The sequence below is a fragment of the Podarcis melisellensis genome (assembly GCF_964234715.1).
Source record: "Podarcis melisellensis genome assembly, chromosome: 1".
Classification (NCBI taxonomy): Eukaryota; Metazoa; Chordata; class Lepidosauria; order Squamata; family Lacertidae; genus Podarcis; species Podarcis melisellensis.
The window spans coordinates 57,486,828-57,506,690 of NC_138528.1; the positions used below are offsets into that span (position 1 = coordinate 57,486,828).

At 39.9% G+C, this 19,863-nt stretch overlaps 1 protein-coding gene across 5 annotated transcripts in view; it reads right to left on the reverse strand.

The window, feature by feature from the left end:
- Positions 1 to 19,863, reverse strand: part of ANO1 (anoctamin 1) — a 148,000-nt gene that overhangs the window by 48,266 nt on the left and 79,871 nt on the right. For 3 of the 5 annotated variants that reach the window (XM_081891409.1, XM_081891405.1, XM_081891407.1), the window contains exons 6-12: positions 18,215 to 18,269; positions 13,714 to 13,765; positions 10,357 to 10,422; positions 9,799 to 9,854; positions 7,580 to 7,621; positions 3,684 to 3,748; positions 1,456 to 1,590 (exon numbers count right to left, since the gene is read on the reverse strand). In XM_081891409.1, the coding sequence (XP_081747535.1) occupies positions 1,456 to 1,590; positions 3,684 to 3,748; positions 7,580 to 7,621; positions 9,799 to 9,854; positions 10,357 to 10,422; positions 13,714 to 13,765; positions 18,215 to 18,269 (471 nt within the window). The remainder of the gene's footprint in view (positions 1 to 1,455; positions 1,591 to 3,683; positions 3,749 to 7,579; positions 7,622 to 9,798; positions 9,855 to 10,356; positions 10,423 to 13,713; positions 13,766 to 18,214; positions 18,270 to 19,863) is intronic. The other 2 variants (XM_081891406.1, XM_081891408.1) reach the window with 1 other exon arrangement.

The following is a 19,863-nucleotide window of genomic DNA, read 5'->3' on the forward strand; positions in this document are numbered from 1 at the left end:
GGGAAGAGAAGCAGGACAAGAGCAAGTATGGATAAGCTCATAGCCTCTCCAGAACTCCTCCCAATGTGTAACCATTTTTCTTGAACTATGATGCTTAATAATAAAAATGACCATTAGAATCAAACTCATGCTTCAAGGAATATGAGAAGTCATGGGGGAAAGGGTTAAGTGGTGATCTACTATGTATTTTGGTAATTTGTTTGTTTGCTATGCATTTGGACACCTTTTAGAATTCTGGACTGGATTACTTCAGAGAATGACATTTCAGAAGACTAGTTCCAGGGATGCCAGTGCAGATGCTTCTGGACTCCAACTCCTATTATTCCTGACCATTGGCCATTCTTACTGATGGGGTTTGTAGGCCAATAACATCTGGAGAGCATCACATTGGCTATGCCTGGTGTATACTAAGGAAACTCTTTCCTCCCACATGCCACACTAAGTTCTGAACCCCTTACGTCTAATCTTTGCAGCGATTCCATCAGCCAGATACCACAAGGAAACAAAAATGTTGAGGAAAAACAGACATTTCCCATAAATTAGAACTGCGTCGCAAGTTGCAGCACTTAACTAATATACATTATTAGCATCCTTCTATTTCCTGTACCCTATATTGATCTATTTTCAATTAAAGATCTGAAAGCTTTAAAAAGCAGCCACAGAAAATGTGACTCTTGAGAGATATAAGGCAAGTAAGCTGATATCTTTTTCCTGAATAAGACCTGTTGGTGTCAGAGTATGCAAGCTTTCAAGACTGATGACAGCAGGTTACATATAATGGATCATTAAGTGAAGTTAGTAAAACTCCCATCTTATCAGCTTTGGACCTCATGCAGAACAGTTCTGTATTCAGAAGTCCCATTGACTTCAATGGAACTTACTCCCAGGTAAATGCGTACAGAGCATTGAAGCCTCATTCTTAGAGAATATCACTGTATATAACAAGCTAAATAAAAAAAATAAAAAGTTGTCCAGTAGTGCCTTAGAGACCAACTAAGTTTGTTCTTGGTATAAGCTAACTAGTGCTTCTAATTTCAGCAGGGTGTAGATATTTCGATACTCAAAATTAATTCATCTCCCATCTATGAAATGGTCAAGCAGTTTCTGTGCATGGAAGGTGAGTACCTATTAGCACTCAATAGTTTTTTGTATATAAGCATCTCTGGATTTGGGGCAGTACTTGCCCCTTATATGTACAAGACTCATCAAAAGGCATAAAATAAGCTAACGCTTATACTTTCATCTAATGTTATTTATACATTTATCTTGAGTTCAGCAGTGTTAGCTATGTACGAGAAGTTAATATACCTGCACAGTTCATACAGCTGTAACCAGATGATAAACTTATTTCATGCCTGAGCATGACTGAGCAGACTGGACATGGCCTGTGTCATAAGAGGAAATGAGGACGTTTTGAACACGTGGAAGATGGAAACCCACAAAAGTGTATGTTACCTTGGTATGTTCTCGTCGACTGTTGCACAGCCATACAGGAACACGATAATCCCCACAATGGAAGCTGGAATAAGCATTTGTGTATAAACGCCAAGCCAGGCAAAATACAGTCCAATCTTTTCACCAAAGTACTTTCTGAAATACATTGAAGGGGAAACATTGTGCAATGTTTACTATTTCTTAAATTGTACCATGCTTAAGCTTATGAATCACACAGCAGGGTTGACTTTGAAGGAGAAAATAAGCCCTGTTGATTAGTTGGAATGCATTTCCCCTTGGAGGATTCTTGTCTGCATGCTGTTTGGAACAGATCCAGGACTGGAGGCACCAAGTAAGTCATCCTTTCCTGCTTATCAGGCAGCTTTGCTGATCTGTTTCTATAGCTATCTTGGTCACCACAGGCTTGGCAAGGATCTCCTCACACTGGCTCAGTTCAGACACAATGATAAACCATGGTTTATTGTTATGAGGACAATAAGGCATGTCTTCTTTCCTCCCTGCCCCAAGTGCAAGGCAAAGGGGATTGGGAGGGTCAGCTTCCACTTAGTAGCAAACCACAGTACACTGTTTCCTTTAAGCCAGGCATGGCCAAACTTGGCCCTCCAGATGTTTTGGGACTACAACTCCCATCATCCCTAGCTAACAGGACCAGTAGTCAGAATTGTAGTCCCAAAACAGCTGGAGGGCAAAGTTTGGCCATGGCTGCTTTAAGTAAAGCATAGTTTGCAAAATCCAGACACCATAGCAAACTGTGGTTTGCCATTAAGTAGAAACAATAGCCTTCAATTTCCTTCCCTCACACATGTCTGAAATGAGCTTTCCTTTTAGTGCACAGACTCTCCTGTTCCAAAAGCAATAAATGAAACCCAGATTCTAAGTGTAGAGTCTTAATTTAACAAAGTCTTCCTTTATTTTGTGCAGATGAATGTGATAAATGGAGCTGCACAATATATTGAAGTGTCTGGCCAAAAGCTGGAAAAAAATGAAGTAGGAGGTTAGAGAGAAAAATATATTCCCTTGCTGATTCTTTCCAGTGAAGCTTTCATTAAGTCAAAGTATATTGCTAATGGATTCTGTTCCATTCAGCCTTTTGTAGTAAGGTGGTGTCACTAGAATTTGGTGGTGGTAGCAGAGCATTCAGGTTTTCCCCAAGCTGCATCTCCCTGGGAATTGCTGAAAAGGGTGGAGTTGCAAAATAGTACCTGCTACCTGCCTTGTTACCTTTGGGGCCTTGTTAAAAATGTGATTAGCAGTTTTGTCATTTTTTAAAAAATAAAATGAAATACTAGGAATGTGGGAAGGGGGGGAGTATCAGTTTGGCATCAATTTGTGGAAGTTTAGGCCACTCCTCCCCAGCCATGATCCCATTTTGTCCACTCCTATTGTTGGATGCAGCATGGTGTAGTGGTTTGATTGTTGGATTTGGACCTGGAGGGCCAGAGTTCAAATCCCCACACAATTATGAAGCTCACTGGGTAACTATGGACCAGTCTCTATCTCTTGGTCTAATCTATGCCACAGAGTTGTTGTGAGGATAAAATCTGAGTGTGGGGGAATGACCATGCATGTTCCTGGAGAAAAGGTAGGGTATAAATTGAATTAAAACAAAATAAGCATGATCTGAAGTTTGTGGAAGGATCACAGTACAGTAATAGAGAACATTATTGCATGCAGAAACTTCAGTCCCAGGCATCTCCAGGTAAAAAGGTAAAGGACCCCTGGACGGTTAAGTCCAGTCAAAGGTGACTATGGGGTTGTGGTGCTCATCTCGCTTTCAGGCTGAGGGAGCCAGTGTTTGTCCACAGACAGCCTTCCGGGCATGTGGCCAGCATGACTAAACCGCTTCTGGCTCAATGGAACACAGTGACAGAAAACAGAGTGCATGGAAACGCCATTTACCTTCCCACCGCAGTGGCACCTACTTGCACGGGTGTGCTTTCGAACTGGTAGGTTGGCAGGAGCTGGGACAGAGCAACAGGAGCTTACTCTGTCATGGGGATTTGAACCACCAACCTTCAAATTGGCACGCCCAAGAAGCTCAGTGGTTTAGACCACAGTGCCACCTGCATTTAGAACCACTCTTGGTTGTCAAACTGAATACAGAGAGAGGATGAACATATGACCTGGGCAGTTTGACTTTTCTCTTGAGCCTCAAGCTGTAAACAAACATTTGGAGGAAAGGGGCAAGGCAATATTTTAGGTTTAATGAGGGACCACATTCTCCTTACCTCACTAGGTCAATTGGTTGGTACTTATAAAAGACTCCATAACTTGCCCATTCCTCACACAGGAGCTGTAAAAGAAATTTAAAACTAAAACTAAAACTGCAAGCAAGCAGATCCTTCCTTGTTTCCACTACAGAGTTCACATTGTCCTCTGGTGTCACCATCTTGTGGGTTTATGTTCTTTAATCCACCAATACATATAATTTGCATTAAGTATTGAACATGAGTTTGATGGTTTGGCTCACTGACAGCTTCTTGTATTAATCTACAAGAGAACTAACAGACAGATATAAAGGTGCTGGGGGGCGGAGGGCGGGAGGCAAGAGCGGCCTTGATGTATGATTTGTAGCAATGCACATACTAGAAAGGCTCTTAATAGATCTGGAGGATGTTTGTTCTTTGAGTTATTAGTGTGGGTTAAGACGAAAGAACCTGGCTTATAGTCTCTGAACTAATATTATGCACTATATGAAAGATGCACACTGAACCTAAGAGTAGGACAAAATGATCTTTATTTATTATTCTTTCCTTCTTCTTTTTTTACCACGATGTTAGCCAAATCAAATAAAGACCACTATTAGTCTAAACCCATAAAATTAGAGAAAACTGAGCTGGCCATTTTCTTTCTTTCTTTCTTTCTTTCTTTCTTTCTTTCTTTCTTTCTTTCTTTCTTTCTTTCTTTCTAAGATTGATTATTCTTGTCACTGTGTAATGACAGGGAGAAAAATAACAATATTTGTGCTTGGTGCGTTATTGTTGATTGCTGCAATTCTGCCCCACCCTCAATTTTGTTCAACACCCCTTTAAATGATGGCTATTGATTTTGATTTGTGCAAGTTTGTTGGATTACAGCCAGTGAGTTTTAATATTCCACAGAGGTATGCATTTCACTACCAAACACTACCTCCCTGAATTTACATCCAAACTCCTCAGGACACAGGGATAAGTCTGGAGGTCAGTTGGGCCAAAGCTATGACAGTAGAATGTGCAAACACAACCCTATCATGTTGCGGGAGAGGTGAGACTCTGGAGATCTCGCCACTGCAGCATTTATGAAAATCAGAGAACCTTCATGAATTTGTTATGCTTGGCATGCAGTTAATCTCAATTCTTAAATTAAACTTCTGAAATAACCAAATTCTCCAAATGTCAAGGAAAGTGTTTCAGTTACTTTTGTGTGTTTGTAACACTTTTTTCATTTAGGACTTTTGGACTGACCACTTGATTCATAGTTCATAATTGAAGGTTTTATATTGCAATCTGCAGAGTGAAAAACTGCAGCTGAATGAGGAGGCAATGAGGCCTCCTTGCTCAGTAGTGTGGGAAAATGGCCCGAATGGAAGAGATGTTCCACCACATCTGTCTATGCAAGCGGACACTTAGCGGAGCGCTGCTTTTCTTCCCAATTGCTGGGTGGCAGATAAAGGAGTTGCATTTCGTATAGGAAACCTTATGCAGGCTTATTGGAAGTAGCAATGCTGACTTGGACACATCAGAGCAACTTCCTGACTATACCTTTTACAACGTGGAGCAACAGTACATTTTAATCTCTGTTCTTAAATCAAAGTGCACCGAGGGTGAATACCAACACAGATATTTAAGGTCACAGAGTTCGTCTGGATTTATACCACTGTGGGGTATGTGCAAAATCTCATAAGGGCCAACAACAGCAAAGAGCGTTAATAAACAGATGCAAATGTGTCTAGGGCTTGACACTACATCTAATTAAACTCTCAATTATTTATTATGGAATCACAAAATGGATTAAAAATGTTGGGAAGCCAACATTTTCCACCTTTTGAGATGCTCTTCAATTACTGGGGGAGGCCAGTATGTTCTGGCCTTCAGCTTAAAAGAGGCTTTGAACCCTTACTAGAGCCAAGTAATAACAAAGATACCAGGGATCTTCACAAGACTGAGATTTCCTCTGAGCGGAATGATCTAATCTGAAGCTCAGTTATGTAAATCGCTGCTCATCCATCAGCATTTTTTTAAAAAATAAACCATAACCCAAATTTAGCCAAAGTTTTGATTCCTAAAATGCTTTGCATGTTCACCCATGCTGTTTAGAAGGCACTACCATATTCCTCTCATGTTATGTGCTCTTAAACAGCTGCGTGGCAAGCCTCTTTGGCTGCATTCACACAAATAACATTAAACCAAAGGCAACACAAGCTTGGCAGTAAAAATACAACAATGGTAAATTAAATAGCTAAAAATGTGGTGTCCTTTCAGGGCACCCAGAATCAGCTGCCTAAAGCAACAGCATCAATCCATAGAAAGGCCAGTGCCATTAAAGCAGGAAGAGTATGTGCCTGTTAAATTCGGCATGTTTCTCTTTTAAATACTTCAGAGAATATGGTGATCATCTGTTTCTTAATATTTTAAAGGCACAGATTCTACGTTTTTGTACATGTGTGCCCTTCACATTTAACCAGAAGTGTGAATATGTGGCACACAGGTGACTCACACCTGAGAATAAAATTGAGCATGTGAAGCTACCTTCAGTGGTAAGGATAGTTCACTCTGTGTATTCTAAAAGAATCTCTCTTTGCTGCTGTTTTGTTTCATGTGTCGGCAATGAGCCCAGGCACTGAAAATAGGCCAGAGGATGCAGGCCTAAGCCCTACCGGAAAAAGAAGTGAAGATGGCATTGGGAAGAGGCATGCATCAAATCCTTGGCCAGGTAGTACATTCTTCTCTCTGACTGAATGTCCAGATAGCACAAAGTGACAACTGGTGTGCTCGGATAATAGCATCTCCTTCATGAGAATCCCTCTGCTATTTATGCAGGGAAGAGAAAGTGTCAATGGAACAGAGGAATCACAACAATACCTTCCTCTGTCTGAAGGAGCAGCAGTTCAGTTATATTTAGCTTTCAGATGAATAACGCAGCAGTTAGCAATGAGAAATTGCTTATTTTGTGAAAATGTCCCCTACATAAATGGAATTCTGAAATTAGCAAGAACCACCCTGCAACTGGAAAATTATACGGCATGTGCCCTTAAAGGGGTAACATTTCCTATGACATTTGGGACAATTGGCAGGGCTTGCTCAAGCGATTTTGCAACATTAGATGGAGTAAGATTTTGTCATTTGTTCTCACCCCAACCCTTTGAGTATCATCATGTTCAATGCCTAAATAGCAAAAGACCACACTTTTAAAATAGATTGTTAGCAATCTAGTACAACTATGTTTTTTCATTACATTACTCAAGGTAGCACATGCCACTCAAATACTGAATAACATATAATGTCTGGTATTATTAGATACATGTACTTGCTAAAGTTATTGAAAGTTACAATTGGTGGTACATGAAGTGTACACTTTGCTTTTTGGCTTCCTTTCGGCTAACAAACAAGAGCAGAGGAAACAACCAACACCAACAAAAAGGTTACTCAGGAATGGGGAACAGGTCAGCAATGTAATCTGTCTCAGAATCAGAGTTTCATGGGAACTAAGAACCTTGTTTTCAGCCTGATATCCTAAGGATATTTATTCTGATATCTCACTCATTTCTCTTTACATTTGAAAGACTGTTAACATCCTTGCTCTATGAAGACTTATTGCGAAATAATTTTAACGAGACTTGCTTGCAATAAAATCTGCAAAAAAATTGCAGCTCTAACAGTCTGCTTAGAAAAGGCTGTGGTGTCTCACACACACGCAGAAACCATCTGCCACAATGTCCCTGCTGCTGCAACATTCCCACCCTGACTCTGCGATTCTGGAATATGCTTCCAGAATACTGTTCTCTCTCATTTGCTACCCCAACCAAGCAATCAGTTAGGTGGGTTGGCTGGGCCCGAAACTTCACATGTATCCATATGATCCATACTTCAAGAGGTGACCCATAAAGCTGACACTCTGAGAGGTGAGTCCTCAAGTACCAACTTACTTTTCTGTCATTGTGCTCAACGTGTTCACCTTCATAATCCCCCTTTTTTAAAAAAGAAAAGAAAAGAGATATTATGCAACAAATCAAAAATGACATGTGTTCTTTTGTTCTTGTATACATGCAAGACCAGTAATTATGACAGAGAAAGACTTAGCAAATCATGTCCTAGGCAAGCCTTTGCTAATCTCATGTCATCCATTTTTTTCAGTGAAAAGGGAGCTGTTCAAAACATCTAGAGGACACCAGGTTGGCAAGGGCTAAGGCCCTCCCTTTGCAGACTGGGCAGCTGCTCTAGGGGGAATAACATATTTATTCATCTATTTTAAAAAGTATATCTCACTTTTCACCATGTAGGTCTCAAAGCGGCTTACTACAATAAAAACATGCACAATTAAAAACATGAATCAAATCTCCAAAATTTAAAACCTCTAAAATTGAGAAACTCAAAAAAGAAGTAAAACATCTGAGAAGCATTCAGGTGCAAAGGGCTCCTGAAAGAACACAATATTGACCAGGCAACTAAACTAAAGAGGGATGGTGCCTATCTGACTTCTTGTGGGAGGGGATTTCATAGAACTGAACCCACAACACTGAAGGCATGTTCCCTTGTTGGCTTCTAGCCCACAGGGAACCACTAACAATACGCCCACCACAACCTCAGTGATGGATCTGGGGTGCTCAGGGTAAAGTGGTCCTTAAGGTATTCAAGGATTTGCACTCTAGTACCAGAGCCTCTTAACCTGGCCCAGTGTCAGACAGGAGGCTAGTGCAGCAGTGTCATGTGTTGGCAGTAGTCTGTTCCCATTACCAGTGTAGCAGCAGCATTCTGCATTGGCTGAAATTTCTAGACCAGGCTGAAGGGCAGCCCCACATAGAGAGCACTGCAATTATCCTGTCTTGAGATTACCAATGCCTGAGCTACAGTGATCAGGTTATCCCTATGCAGGAACGGGTATCCCTATCCAGGAATGTCTGTTGTTTGAGCCTGAGTTTTCCCACTGCAAGCTAGAAGTGATTCACAAGAACAAGATGACTAAAGAATGCACCCTTTTAAGAGCATTTCATTCCTTCATCTTTTAAAGTCACCTAATGACAGGTGTAACACAGCAATGCTGGAGATCACCACCTTAGTTTCTGTAGACAGGAGTGTCTACATTGTCAGTTGACACATGCATGAAAGTAAGCTGCTGCTTATGAGACCTCCTCCTACAGTAACTCCACAGAGTGTCTAAGCTGCTACAGGTTTCTCTGGCTTGGTTTGAAAAAGCCACGAAACAGCAGTCACAAGGTGAACTGGTACAGGAAAAGGGGGGCAGTAGCAATATAAGGTGATTCTTTTTTAAGTACAGAAAGGAATGAAAGAATAGGACCAGAGGCATATTTCCACATTAATAATAAAAAATACTTATACCCAATGCTTTGAAATGCATTCCTTTTTAATATAAAGCTGGACAACCTAAAGTAGGGATCCAGGTATAGCCCCAGGATCACTGAGAAGCAGGTCTCTGTCTTCTTTGGGAATGTATTAATTCGACTTTGGTGTTAATATTTAAACTGTTTAAACATATTTCTGTGTAAACACATCACATTCACACATAATAAACACATGTTGTAGTTATTATTGTTATTAGTACCATCATCATCTTCAAGCACCCAAAGTAATTAATTATATTGTGAAATATGAGTATACAATCTGCAGCCTTTAGATAGTTGATAACGATGCAGCAACAGGGTGGCCACTCCTGGATGCATGTAAATATGATTTAATATGTAGCCTATGTTTCAAGTCATATATAAGCAATCCACCTTTACAACAGAAACTGCCCAGAGAGCATCTGTTGCATTTATTAGGAGTATGTCAAGGAGATTTAGATCAGGAAACCAGCTACATGGTGCCACGGATATAAATATGTATCAGCAATCCCAGTGTCCTTGGCAGAAGAAGGTCAAAAGCATGGTTATTTGCTGAGCAGGTCATTTGCTGAGTCATTTTTACGGCTCTGATTCATATACAGCTAAAGAAAGTTATTATTTGTGTTACAACACCCGTAAAAAGTTGGCCTGAAGAAATTGCTAAAATGTAATATGCAAGCAGAGAGGGAGGATGCTGGACTCATGAAAGGCTGAAGATGTTTAGGATAGTGTCATTCATACCTAACATGTTAAGGATTCTTGGTATCAGCTTCTAGAAACATAAAATATATTCCAAGACCACTTACATCATGCAAGGGATATGCAGCACTGTAAACGCCATTGGCAAGCAGACTGGTGATCCCTGGAAAAACAACAGAGGATATCTATTTATGCTTCCAAGTCTGAATTCCCTCACATAAACCCACTTTTCAGTTCTGGAGATTTCTCTCTCAGAACATCAGCAATTTTGTTAGAGAATGAATCTGCACCCATTAATTGGCCTTCACAGCTTTTTGAATGTATAGATTATTAAACATGATTTGTTTTAAGAAACGGAAAGCCGTGGAGAATCAGAGGAAGTCATACGCTGCGGAGTCAAGAGTTTAGTCATTGCAATAAATTACACAACCTGAAGCTTCAAGTTGGATTTGAAAAGCAAGCCCATAGGTTTGGAAGTAGCAAAAGGCGAGGTTATCAGAAAGAGGAGAGTTCAGCTGGGACTGACCACCAGGGGTGTCAATAATAGCCATCCCTCCCACTCTCTTACATACACATCCACAGAAAAGAGTTTTAAAAATCAGATTTAAGCTTGATTAGAGAAGCTGTTTGGAAAGCCTTTGGAAAGACCTTGGTATTATACTTACCATATTTACCACATTTTCGTCTTTTATTTAAAAGGGTAGTTTCCTTCTTTCTTCCCTCTCCTTGCCCTGTTTACACATTTGTCTATTAGTTGTATGATTGAGCAGTTACAATGTTTGTGCGATGGGGACTCAGAGGGATGTATATTATTTCTTCAGGGGAATCATCTTTAAAATTTGAAATTGAATAAGAGAGTATATATCAGGCGCTCCTGTAAGTATAGCTGGGATTTTGCAATGGGTGAAGAATGCGCTTAGAAATTTTAGCTTGCCACAGAATTCCAGCAACTGCTTACTTACAGACTCTTGGAGACTGCAGTATTTGATTGCTCGATGTGTTTTTCATTACAGCTGCTGGCATTAATATAGCTGCTTCCAAATACGGGATACCTGACAGACTTTGAAAGGGTCATGTTACCTCAGAAAACATGCATGCTGATTCTGATACCCTAACTACAATGGCTTGGATCTAGTCAGCAAAACCAATATTAAAAAGCAATATGAAAACAGCAGTGTGGATATTGACATGATAACAAGGCATTGGACAGGGATATGAAAACATACAGTGTGATGTGTTCTGTGAGGGGAAATATTTTCAGTTTCGCACCCCTAGGTTCATTAAGTGCATTTTTTGCTCTCAGAGTTATTTCACTGATAGGATACTTTACAACAGGAAGAAATACTAATGCCACAGTCTACAAAAGTTATTTGTTGCCTCTTGCAACAAACATTTCATCCAATTCTGCATTGCTACTTAAACCTTCTGCAAACTATTTAGAGCATTCATGCTCAATAACATGGAAGCTGGGATACCCTGAACCAATTTACTTCAAAGACTAAAGCATGGAATTCACTTGAGGGTGAATTTGTTGTATTTGTTGTACAAAGAGTAACATACACATACACATGAATTTATCAGCAGTGAAACCGCAATGGAAGTTAATTTCTTTGGCTAAGCAAGTCTTTTGCTATTGTTTGTTTAGAGTATTTAAAAGAGTGAAGGTGTAGGTGAATGCCTGACCATAAGAAAAATTATAATCAAGTTTTATTGCCTAAGCACTGCTGGCACATTGTTATGTTTATGGCTGTAGATGGCAAATGAAGGCTGAGTCTATTAAATGCCAAAGACCATCTGTGCAGTTGTTACTAAAAGCTCCCAGTTCATCAGAAGCTTCGATCATGCTCTGAAGAAGAAAGAAAATGCCAACACTGCTCATTTGTCTAGCATCATTAATTATTTGCACAATGGCTCCCTGCCCCCCCCCCAGCGCCCACAGGAAACAAATCAGTAAGTGTTTCTGTTAAGCATTAAAGGGTTGGGAACAACAAGCCCACACCTTGATAAAAGATTTGACAAAATGTCAATGGATGACCTACTCAAGTGGCAGACTTAGGCTAGTGGAAAATCTATTGCTGCAACCCCACAAGAAATCACTTCATTTAAGTGATTTTTCCTGGTTTGACAAGCCCCCACCCTACACTGATGCTGTTAGCCAATCCATTCAAAAGAGGATCATATAGGAATATAGGAAGCTGCCTTATACTGAATCAGACCATTGGTCAGCTACATCTACCACTGTCTATGCTGCCTGGCAGTGGCTCTCCAAGATTCTCTCGCAGCCCTAAATGGAGATGTCAGGGACTCAACATTGAATCTTCTGCATGCAAAGCTAATGTTCTACTATTAGGCTAGGGCCTTTCCTCATTGAGGGGCTCTTATGTTTCCAACCGGAATGAAGGTTCCGAGGATGAAATCTGCTGAAAAGTGCTCTGGGTGTCAGTCATCTGAAAACTGAGAAATGTGGAAGTGTCTTGTCAGATTTTGGCGTTAGTGACATTTCGAAATTCATTTCAGATTGGCTGTTGATCCTATCCAACTTCACACTTTGATATACTGTTAGGATTATATAAAATGCAGTCCCAGGCGGCATTACATCACTTTACATCATTTGAAGAAAGTGCCCAACCATTATTTTTTAATCAAGCTATGCACACTGGTGTTCCCCACCCCCCACTTCTGATGGAAGGAATATATAATTTATCAGACCACTTTCTCTGTTAATGTAGTCATGCTTGTTAGGCCACTTTGTGACCACAACGGCGAATTGATTTGTAAATGCTATGATCAGACACAGGTAAAGGAAATGATTTCTTGAAACCTGATTTCTCCTGAAAGAAAAAAATCACACTTCCTTTCTTAAAACAACACACAAGCTTTTAAGCAAGGGTTGATTCCATGAATATTCCTGGTTGGTTACAAAATCAACCAGTTTGATTACTGTTGTTGTATGAAGCATGTACAGACCATAGAGAAACAAAGTCAGCTTGGCACATGCCACCAATGCATCAGACTCTACAGTTTCCTCTAACACAGTGCCAAGACTCAGGCATATGTCTGTATATTCCAATACAGGCTGTAAGGTATTTCCTCCAACAAGTTTCTCAATAACATACCACTGAAGGAAGAACCTCCATAAAAAAACCCTACATTACAGTGTCTTAAAGGCACAGCAGAAGCCACTCAACTTGCATTCTGATTTGATTTGTACTTTGTAAGTTGCCTTAATAGGGCTTTTAAAAGCAAAAAAAGCAGAGCATAAATTATTTTATGAAATAAATAAAATACCGTACTTAACAAACAAATAAAGAAGTGTATAAGAGTGCTATGGGAAATGTTGATCAAATGGCCAAGTTTAAGCCAGGGATTGATAAATAATCAAAGCTTAGTCTTCCATTATTCGAAAGTTGTTTAATCAGTCTTTGTGCCAATATTTGCACATGCATGGCAGTAATCCGGTTTCCCATACTTGTTTTTAACACCCTGTGGGTGAATGGCTTGCCAGAATAGAAATTACAATAAATTTCAAAGGTTAGCTTTGATTAGAGTAGCGCAGTGAGAGATGCACACAAAGATTAAAAGCCTAAACACACTTACTAGGGAGTAAGTCATATTAAACACAGTAGGACTTACTTCCAAGTAAACATGCATAGGACTGTACTGCACATGTCTTGTTTTGAGACCTGGCAGAATTATATCCAAAGAGCATGGGAAATATGGCATGTATCCATAAAAGGTTGATGGCCTAAAAACAGAGAGATGCATAAACAACGTGAGTGTATGCAATATATTGGTTTATCATATACCGGTATGTATAAGTATATCATCTGAGTCTCTCTCCACAAAATCAGTTTAAGTAGTTCATAATCTCTGCAAGTTAAAATCTCACGCAAATCACTCTCGGTTACATGAACTATATTAGACAAGAGAATAAAAAAACTTGCAAACTCTTCACACGTAAATTTCAAATATTCTGGAATCTGGAAAATATGCTGATCTGCAAGCTAAATAAACTTTCTTACCCATGCTATATTTGGCTTTGGTGCATGTAGTTCTTTTCAATATTTCATAAACCTACAAGGGGAAAAAATAGTTTTATAAACATTAGGTCACCTGTAGCCTTTGGGAAATTAGCAGTAAGATTTTGATTGCATACAGATCAAATTTAAGCACTGGCACGTTTAAGTTCTTGAGCACCATCATCAAATATTAAGAATTTGCAATTATTTCAGCACACAGGAATTAGTAGCTTTGTACAGTATGGGTAGAATTCAATATAGTGATAAGGTGAGCATTCCTTCTCCTTTCCCTGCTGGGTGCCCCAAATCTTTTCTAGGGGATCTCCCAAATTTGCTGAAGGTGCAGGATGCAAGCAGGGGTAGGAGTAGAGGAGAGGGAGGGAGGGAAGTCTTGCTATGCAAGCAGCGATCCTTGCTCTAATGGGGCATGGTAGGTGAATACCTCTCCATGTCTCTTGCTTTGAATGCCATTACTGACTCTTCGGTTGCTCTCCCCCGCCCTAAGGTTGATAACCATACCTTCCCATATGTGTACATTCTGCTCCATGAGTTAAAAATCACTGCAAATGTCCACTTCTGGGTCACCACCCTATAAACTATAGCCAGTGCCATGTATGCCAGATCGTTACCATACATATATTGTATTATTTCTATCATATTACTCCTATTATTCAGGAGTTTCCTGAACAACAACAACAACAACAACAACAACGGTTCGCTCGCAACTGCCATCTGCCCAATTGAGTTGGATGATTCATCCATGTTTGTGGTTCCTTGACTTCCAAGGTGCAGGTTCAAGCCAATTAAAACATTCCAAAACAATAGGCTCTTTTCCCACTCTAATGAGCCCCAAAGTGGTGTACTTACCTTCAAGTCTAGGTATACATTTGGAATTATGCTGAAGTCATTCTTTCTGTTTTGCTAAGCACTGTTTTGTTTAAACACGTACCGTTTTAGCATTGTGGCCAAGTTTGCATTTTAGATAGATTTTTGTGTGTCAAAAATAGAAGTCATATAATTAGTGGATTGCAGCTGGATTATCACGCCATGGAAACAAACAATAAAGAACTATACTTACTAACTATTCTTCCTTTGCAAAAAAAGAAAAAGAAAAAGAAAAGAAAAGGAAAGGAAAAAAAAGAAAAAGAAAAGAAAACCACAAAGGATAGTATTTCTGGCAGAACTGATACTTAAAAGAGTTTTGTAAAATGAAAACTAAAAAAGGGTTATTTATATTTTATAAATGTTAACATTTTAAAATACAGATATAGAGAATACAGCAATAAGTGAATTTTGCGAGCTATGGTGTTGATTGTAAGGTATATACCGGTACGTATCTTGTCTTTTATATTTATTTGAAGCTTGGTATAAAATCAAGAGACTTTTTTTCAGCTCCAATCTTAAGTAGTTTCTGCATTAATTTGCTCATTAATTTAAGCCTTAAATTTTATTATGCATTAATTTGCTGTCCCTCAAAATACAATATTTGCAAGGTGGAAAATCTAGAAAGAAATAGTTTTACATTAAGCAGAATTAATGAATTCTGATAAGCATGTCACCAGAGGATTGTTCTTAAAAGATGCTCCACATATTAGCGACTTCTGTTCAGTTATTTAAAACAAAATTAGGGCTAATGGCTTGTATCTAAGTCTAGTCCTACACAGAGTAGACCCATGGAGATTAGTGGAACCTATTGATTAAGGGTCATTAATTGCAATGGTTTTAGTCTGCGTAGGAGTAGCATACATTACCTACGTTCCCAGTTAAAGTGGCAATAGATAAACGTTGTTAACCGTTTACTTTTCTCTTTGCAAATAACAGAAAGGAAAGAAGGCTGCGTGACAAAGGCTAGGTAACTCTATATGGGAGAAAAGGACCAGTACTGGATTACTGAAGGAGCCACAGGAAGTGAAAGTTGACATCAGCATACGAAAAATGTTGATGTTATGAGCAGAATATGAGAGTGTTGGATTATTGAGGACTGATTAAGGAAAGGAGGGAGATGGAAGAACTCCACAGAGGAAGTATTTAAAAAGCCTTTGTACAGACCCTTTCATCCCATAACATCTGACAAGACAAGAGGACCAACCACAAACTGGATGCCATTCATTAGTGACTCATTAAAGGGCATGGGAGTGCCCCTTGAGTTTACAAAAAAAAAAAGGCCCACCATTATAAATTCTACTGTTTATAAAAATGACACTTACTGAGCTAATAAGAGAAAACCTGGTGTACATGATCAAGCTGATCCACAGCAACAGCAAGTTTAAAGGTGCTGAAAATCAGCACATTGATATTTTTTACTCCAATTTCAAAACGTATTTCTTTCCTGTTTTCCTAAAGTGGCTGATGCATTTTATTCAGGCTTGATGGGGCATGTGATCCTTCAATGGTTTGGTGAACTTGTGAGTCTTGAATTTCATTCAAGTCTATGACAACTTCTGGTACAATAAGGTGATGCGTGCATAGATCAATTTTTGAAGTTAATTTTTTTGGCCAGGAATATAATGACTGTGGAGGGAATCATATTGCACAAGCTATGTGCAACGGCTATTCTAATATAACATGGCCACATTTGGAAACGAGAAACTCCCATGGGCATGACACAAATTCAGATGGGGAGGATGCAGTGATGGGGACCAACAAAGATATACTCTTGATTCTGCATGTTTTATCTCCATCAAGAACCTCAGATTCTAACGCAATTCTAAATGCCTTGCAACATGCCTGCTGGTGGAAATCTTAACATAGCAAAGAATGAAAGCTTTTCTCCTGATCACAAGCACCTCCAAATCCTTTGCACATCATTGCTGATCATGGGTCATGTCTGTCATGTCAGCCTTAGCTTCCAGCTTCCTTGATTTGTGGAGCCAACATGTGTTAACTCATGACTTTAAACCAGCAGGGTTTTTAAAAATAAATAAATCACTGAACAGTCATTCCTCTCTCATAGAGCTTCTTCACTATGCTAATAGTCCACTCAAGAGTAGACAAGAGCAGCTGGAAATTGGAGCATTCTCTTGTTTCTGAGAAATGGGGAAGACAACAAAGGACCCTTCTGCCATGTTTAAGTTTGCTATGGAACGTCACCCGTCACCCCTGCAAAATCATGAAGTCCTGGGAGGTAAGAACAGTGGCGTAGCGTGGGTTGTCAGCACCCGGGGCAAGGCAAGTAATTTGCGCCCCTTAACCCGTGGATTTGCACCCCCTAACCCATGGATTTGTGCCCCCTAACCCTAACCCCCAGATGTTGTGCCCGGTGCGGCCAGCCCCCCCTGCACCCCCCACGCTACGCCACTGGGTAAGAAAATGTTCCCCTCAGTTGTCAGATGAGGAGCTGAGAAGAAAAGACTTTTAAATGAGAAAACTAAATGAATGTTTCTGAACTGTCTGTCACGCAGTGCTAGGGATGGGAGTGACTAAATATTGACCTATTTAGTTAATATTATAAGAGAGCTTAGAAATGAATGCTGGATGACAACTTTAGGGAAGAAGGAAAACAAGTGACTAAAAAGGGGAAGGGCTGGACAATTGCTGTCCCCTGCTGAAGAGAATGTCTTTACATAAGTGCATAAAAAATTATACGCTTCAATTACAGTTATGTATTGTTTATTGATAAATGCAAAAGGAAGCACAGAAAATGCTATCTCTTTCCCACGGATTCTTTCTATGGTTGTCTTTCCACTTGATGAGAGTAAACACATTCTGGAAAGAAAGGCTTGGTTCTACTCATCCTCAGCCCTTATTTGTCAGCACTGCATAACTAGGCCTGGGTATGGGTGATTTCTTCCTATTTTAATGGATGAGTGGTTCACATGGTTGTCCAGTGTTCACTGACTTTTTCTGATTTGAAATTCAAAAAGAGAGCTGTTGTCTGGGGCCACTCTGGAACATGTGTTTGTGGTGGGGAATCTCTTTGTTGTGAATATGCCCAAGAGCCAGCTCACAGGTATTCTATGTTACATTGTGTGTGTGTGTGTGTGTGTAGGGGGGCATTTATGAAATGTTTTAGGAGCACTTCTTGTCATTACTTTCTGTTCCTATATTTCATAGTAATTCTATACAGAGGACAGGAATTCAATTCAGGATGACCTGGCTTGAGATTCATACAACACCGCCACTGACATTTCTGTGACATGGAGATGACTCATGTGATAGGGGGAAGTTAGCTCCACTAGCAAGAAAAAAAGAAAGCACTGTTTTAAGTTACTGTACATCTTTATTAGCATTTGAATGTTTTTAAATATCTGTTTTTAAGAAGGATTTTGATTTTGCATTTTATAAACTGCTTACAGGCTTACTTACAATCAAGTAGCATACAATTTTTGTTAAATAAAATAAATAAATAAATAAATAAGAAATTAACTGGGAGGAAACTCTATTGAATTCAAGCCATATTGGACTTTTTCTGAGTAGAAATAGTTAGGGTTGGTTTGTAAACTGGGAATACAATATTTTTTATAATGTAAGTATTATAACATAAGTATTATATTGTAATACTTACAATGGTACTTCTGGTCTTGCTGTCAAAAAAGGAATCTCTGTCAGAGAGGTCAAATCTGTCAAAACATTGAAAAGGGGGGGAAGTGATTAAATGTATAATATGGATTTCAAACAAGTCAACTTTATTTTCTGGCTGTGTGTGTCTTTCAAAGGGTTATATCAAAAGAAGAGATGGCACATCTTAACGTTGACTCTTTATTTCTCTGAATTTCCCTGAAAAAGGACCAGTAGCATCTTAAATGTGTTGGAATAATAAATATCTCCAATGCAGTGCTTTTTTGCTTCCAGTTCCAGATCTTTAGACAGCAGCCATCCCTCTCTAGAAATCTCAGAAGCCCCCAAATATTCTGTAGCCAAACTGAATGTGCACTCTGATGGGAAGAATAATAAACTCTGTTTCCTAGACAATGTGTAGCACCTGTTGCTGCTCTTGCAATATTAAAGTGGCTGTCTGGTGATTTCATATATGGTACTTCTATCTGCAAATCTCTTTTCCCCCCTCTCTCCCTCTTTCACACAAAATAAATGGTGCAGTAAGCACACAATGGGTACAGTACAAGTGTGTCTCTACAAAACAAAAGGCACATTCGTTACGCTGCAAAGAATCATTATTTATCCTATAAGGATAGCTAAAATCCGCACTAACTGTCACACAGAGATACCAAGGACACACATTTCTTATACAGTGATACTTTTGGGTTACGAACGCTTTGGCTTACGAACTCCGCTACCCTGGAAGTAGCTGCTCCTGGTTGCGAACTTTGCCCCAGAATGCAAACGGAAATCACGTGCTAGAGGCGTGCGCGCAGTGGGAGACCCCACTAGCGAAAGCACGCCTCAGATAAGAACGGTTTCAGCTTAAGAATGGACCTCCGGAACGAATTTAGTTCGTAACCAGAGGTACCACTGTACTTTTACAGTTACCCAGCTATGAGGATGGGGTCCCTAAGACAGCAAAAGCTTCTCTCTTATCTCCTGCTTAACCTACATTTGGAGCAAATCCATACAGCCACTTAGCATGTGATAGTTGCAGGGGGAAAGAGCTATGTCGACCACCACTCAACAATGTGGAAAGCTGGTCACCTGCAGCTTCTGGTCATACAGTTAGGAATCCTAAGCATTACTTCTTGGTTCCCTGCGTTACCACTGGCAACCAAAGAAGCCCTTCATCTGTGGACAGTACATGATAGTTTTTAAAAGTTTTGATCACATTGAAAGCTGATTTTTAGCCCTGGAGTGTGCTGATTAGCCCAAGTCACTGAAGTATGCTGTTTTATTTGCCACAGTGGGTGGTACCAATGGGGAACCTTGAAGGACACGAGAGACCTGGGGTCGTGTCAGGACAAGGATTGTTGCTTGCACAGCAGACCATTCCCCCCCTTTCCTGTCTCTTGCATCTCCTAAATCTGTTCTGGGGTTCCCCAACAGATTTGGAGGGGGAGTGCGAGGTATGTGAGGAGTCGAAGTCCCATTGTGCAAGTAGAAATCCTTGCGCTGACAGGACTTGTTAGCTGAATTACTGCCCCCACTCATTCCCTCTCATGCCTGCTTCAGGCAAACACTGAGCATTTAACAGACTGAAACACAGGATGGCCACTCTATTGTTTGTGCCGCTTTGGCATGCAAGTGGCATAACTCAATTGTTTTTAG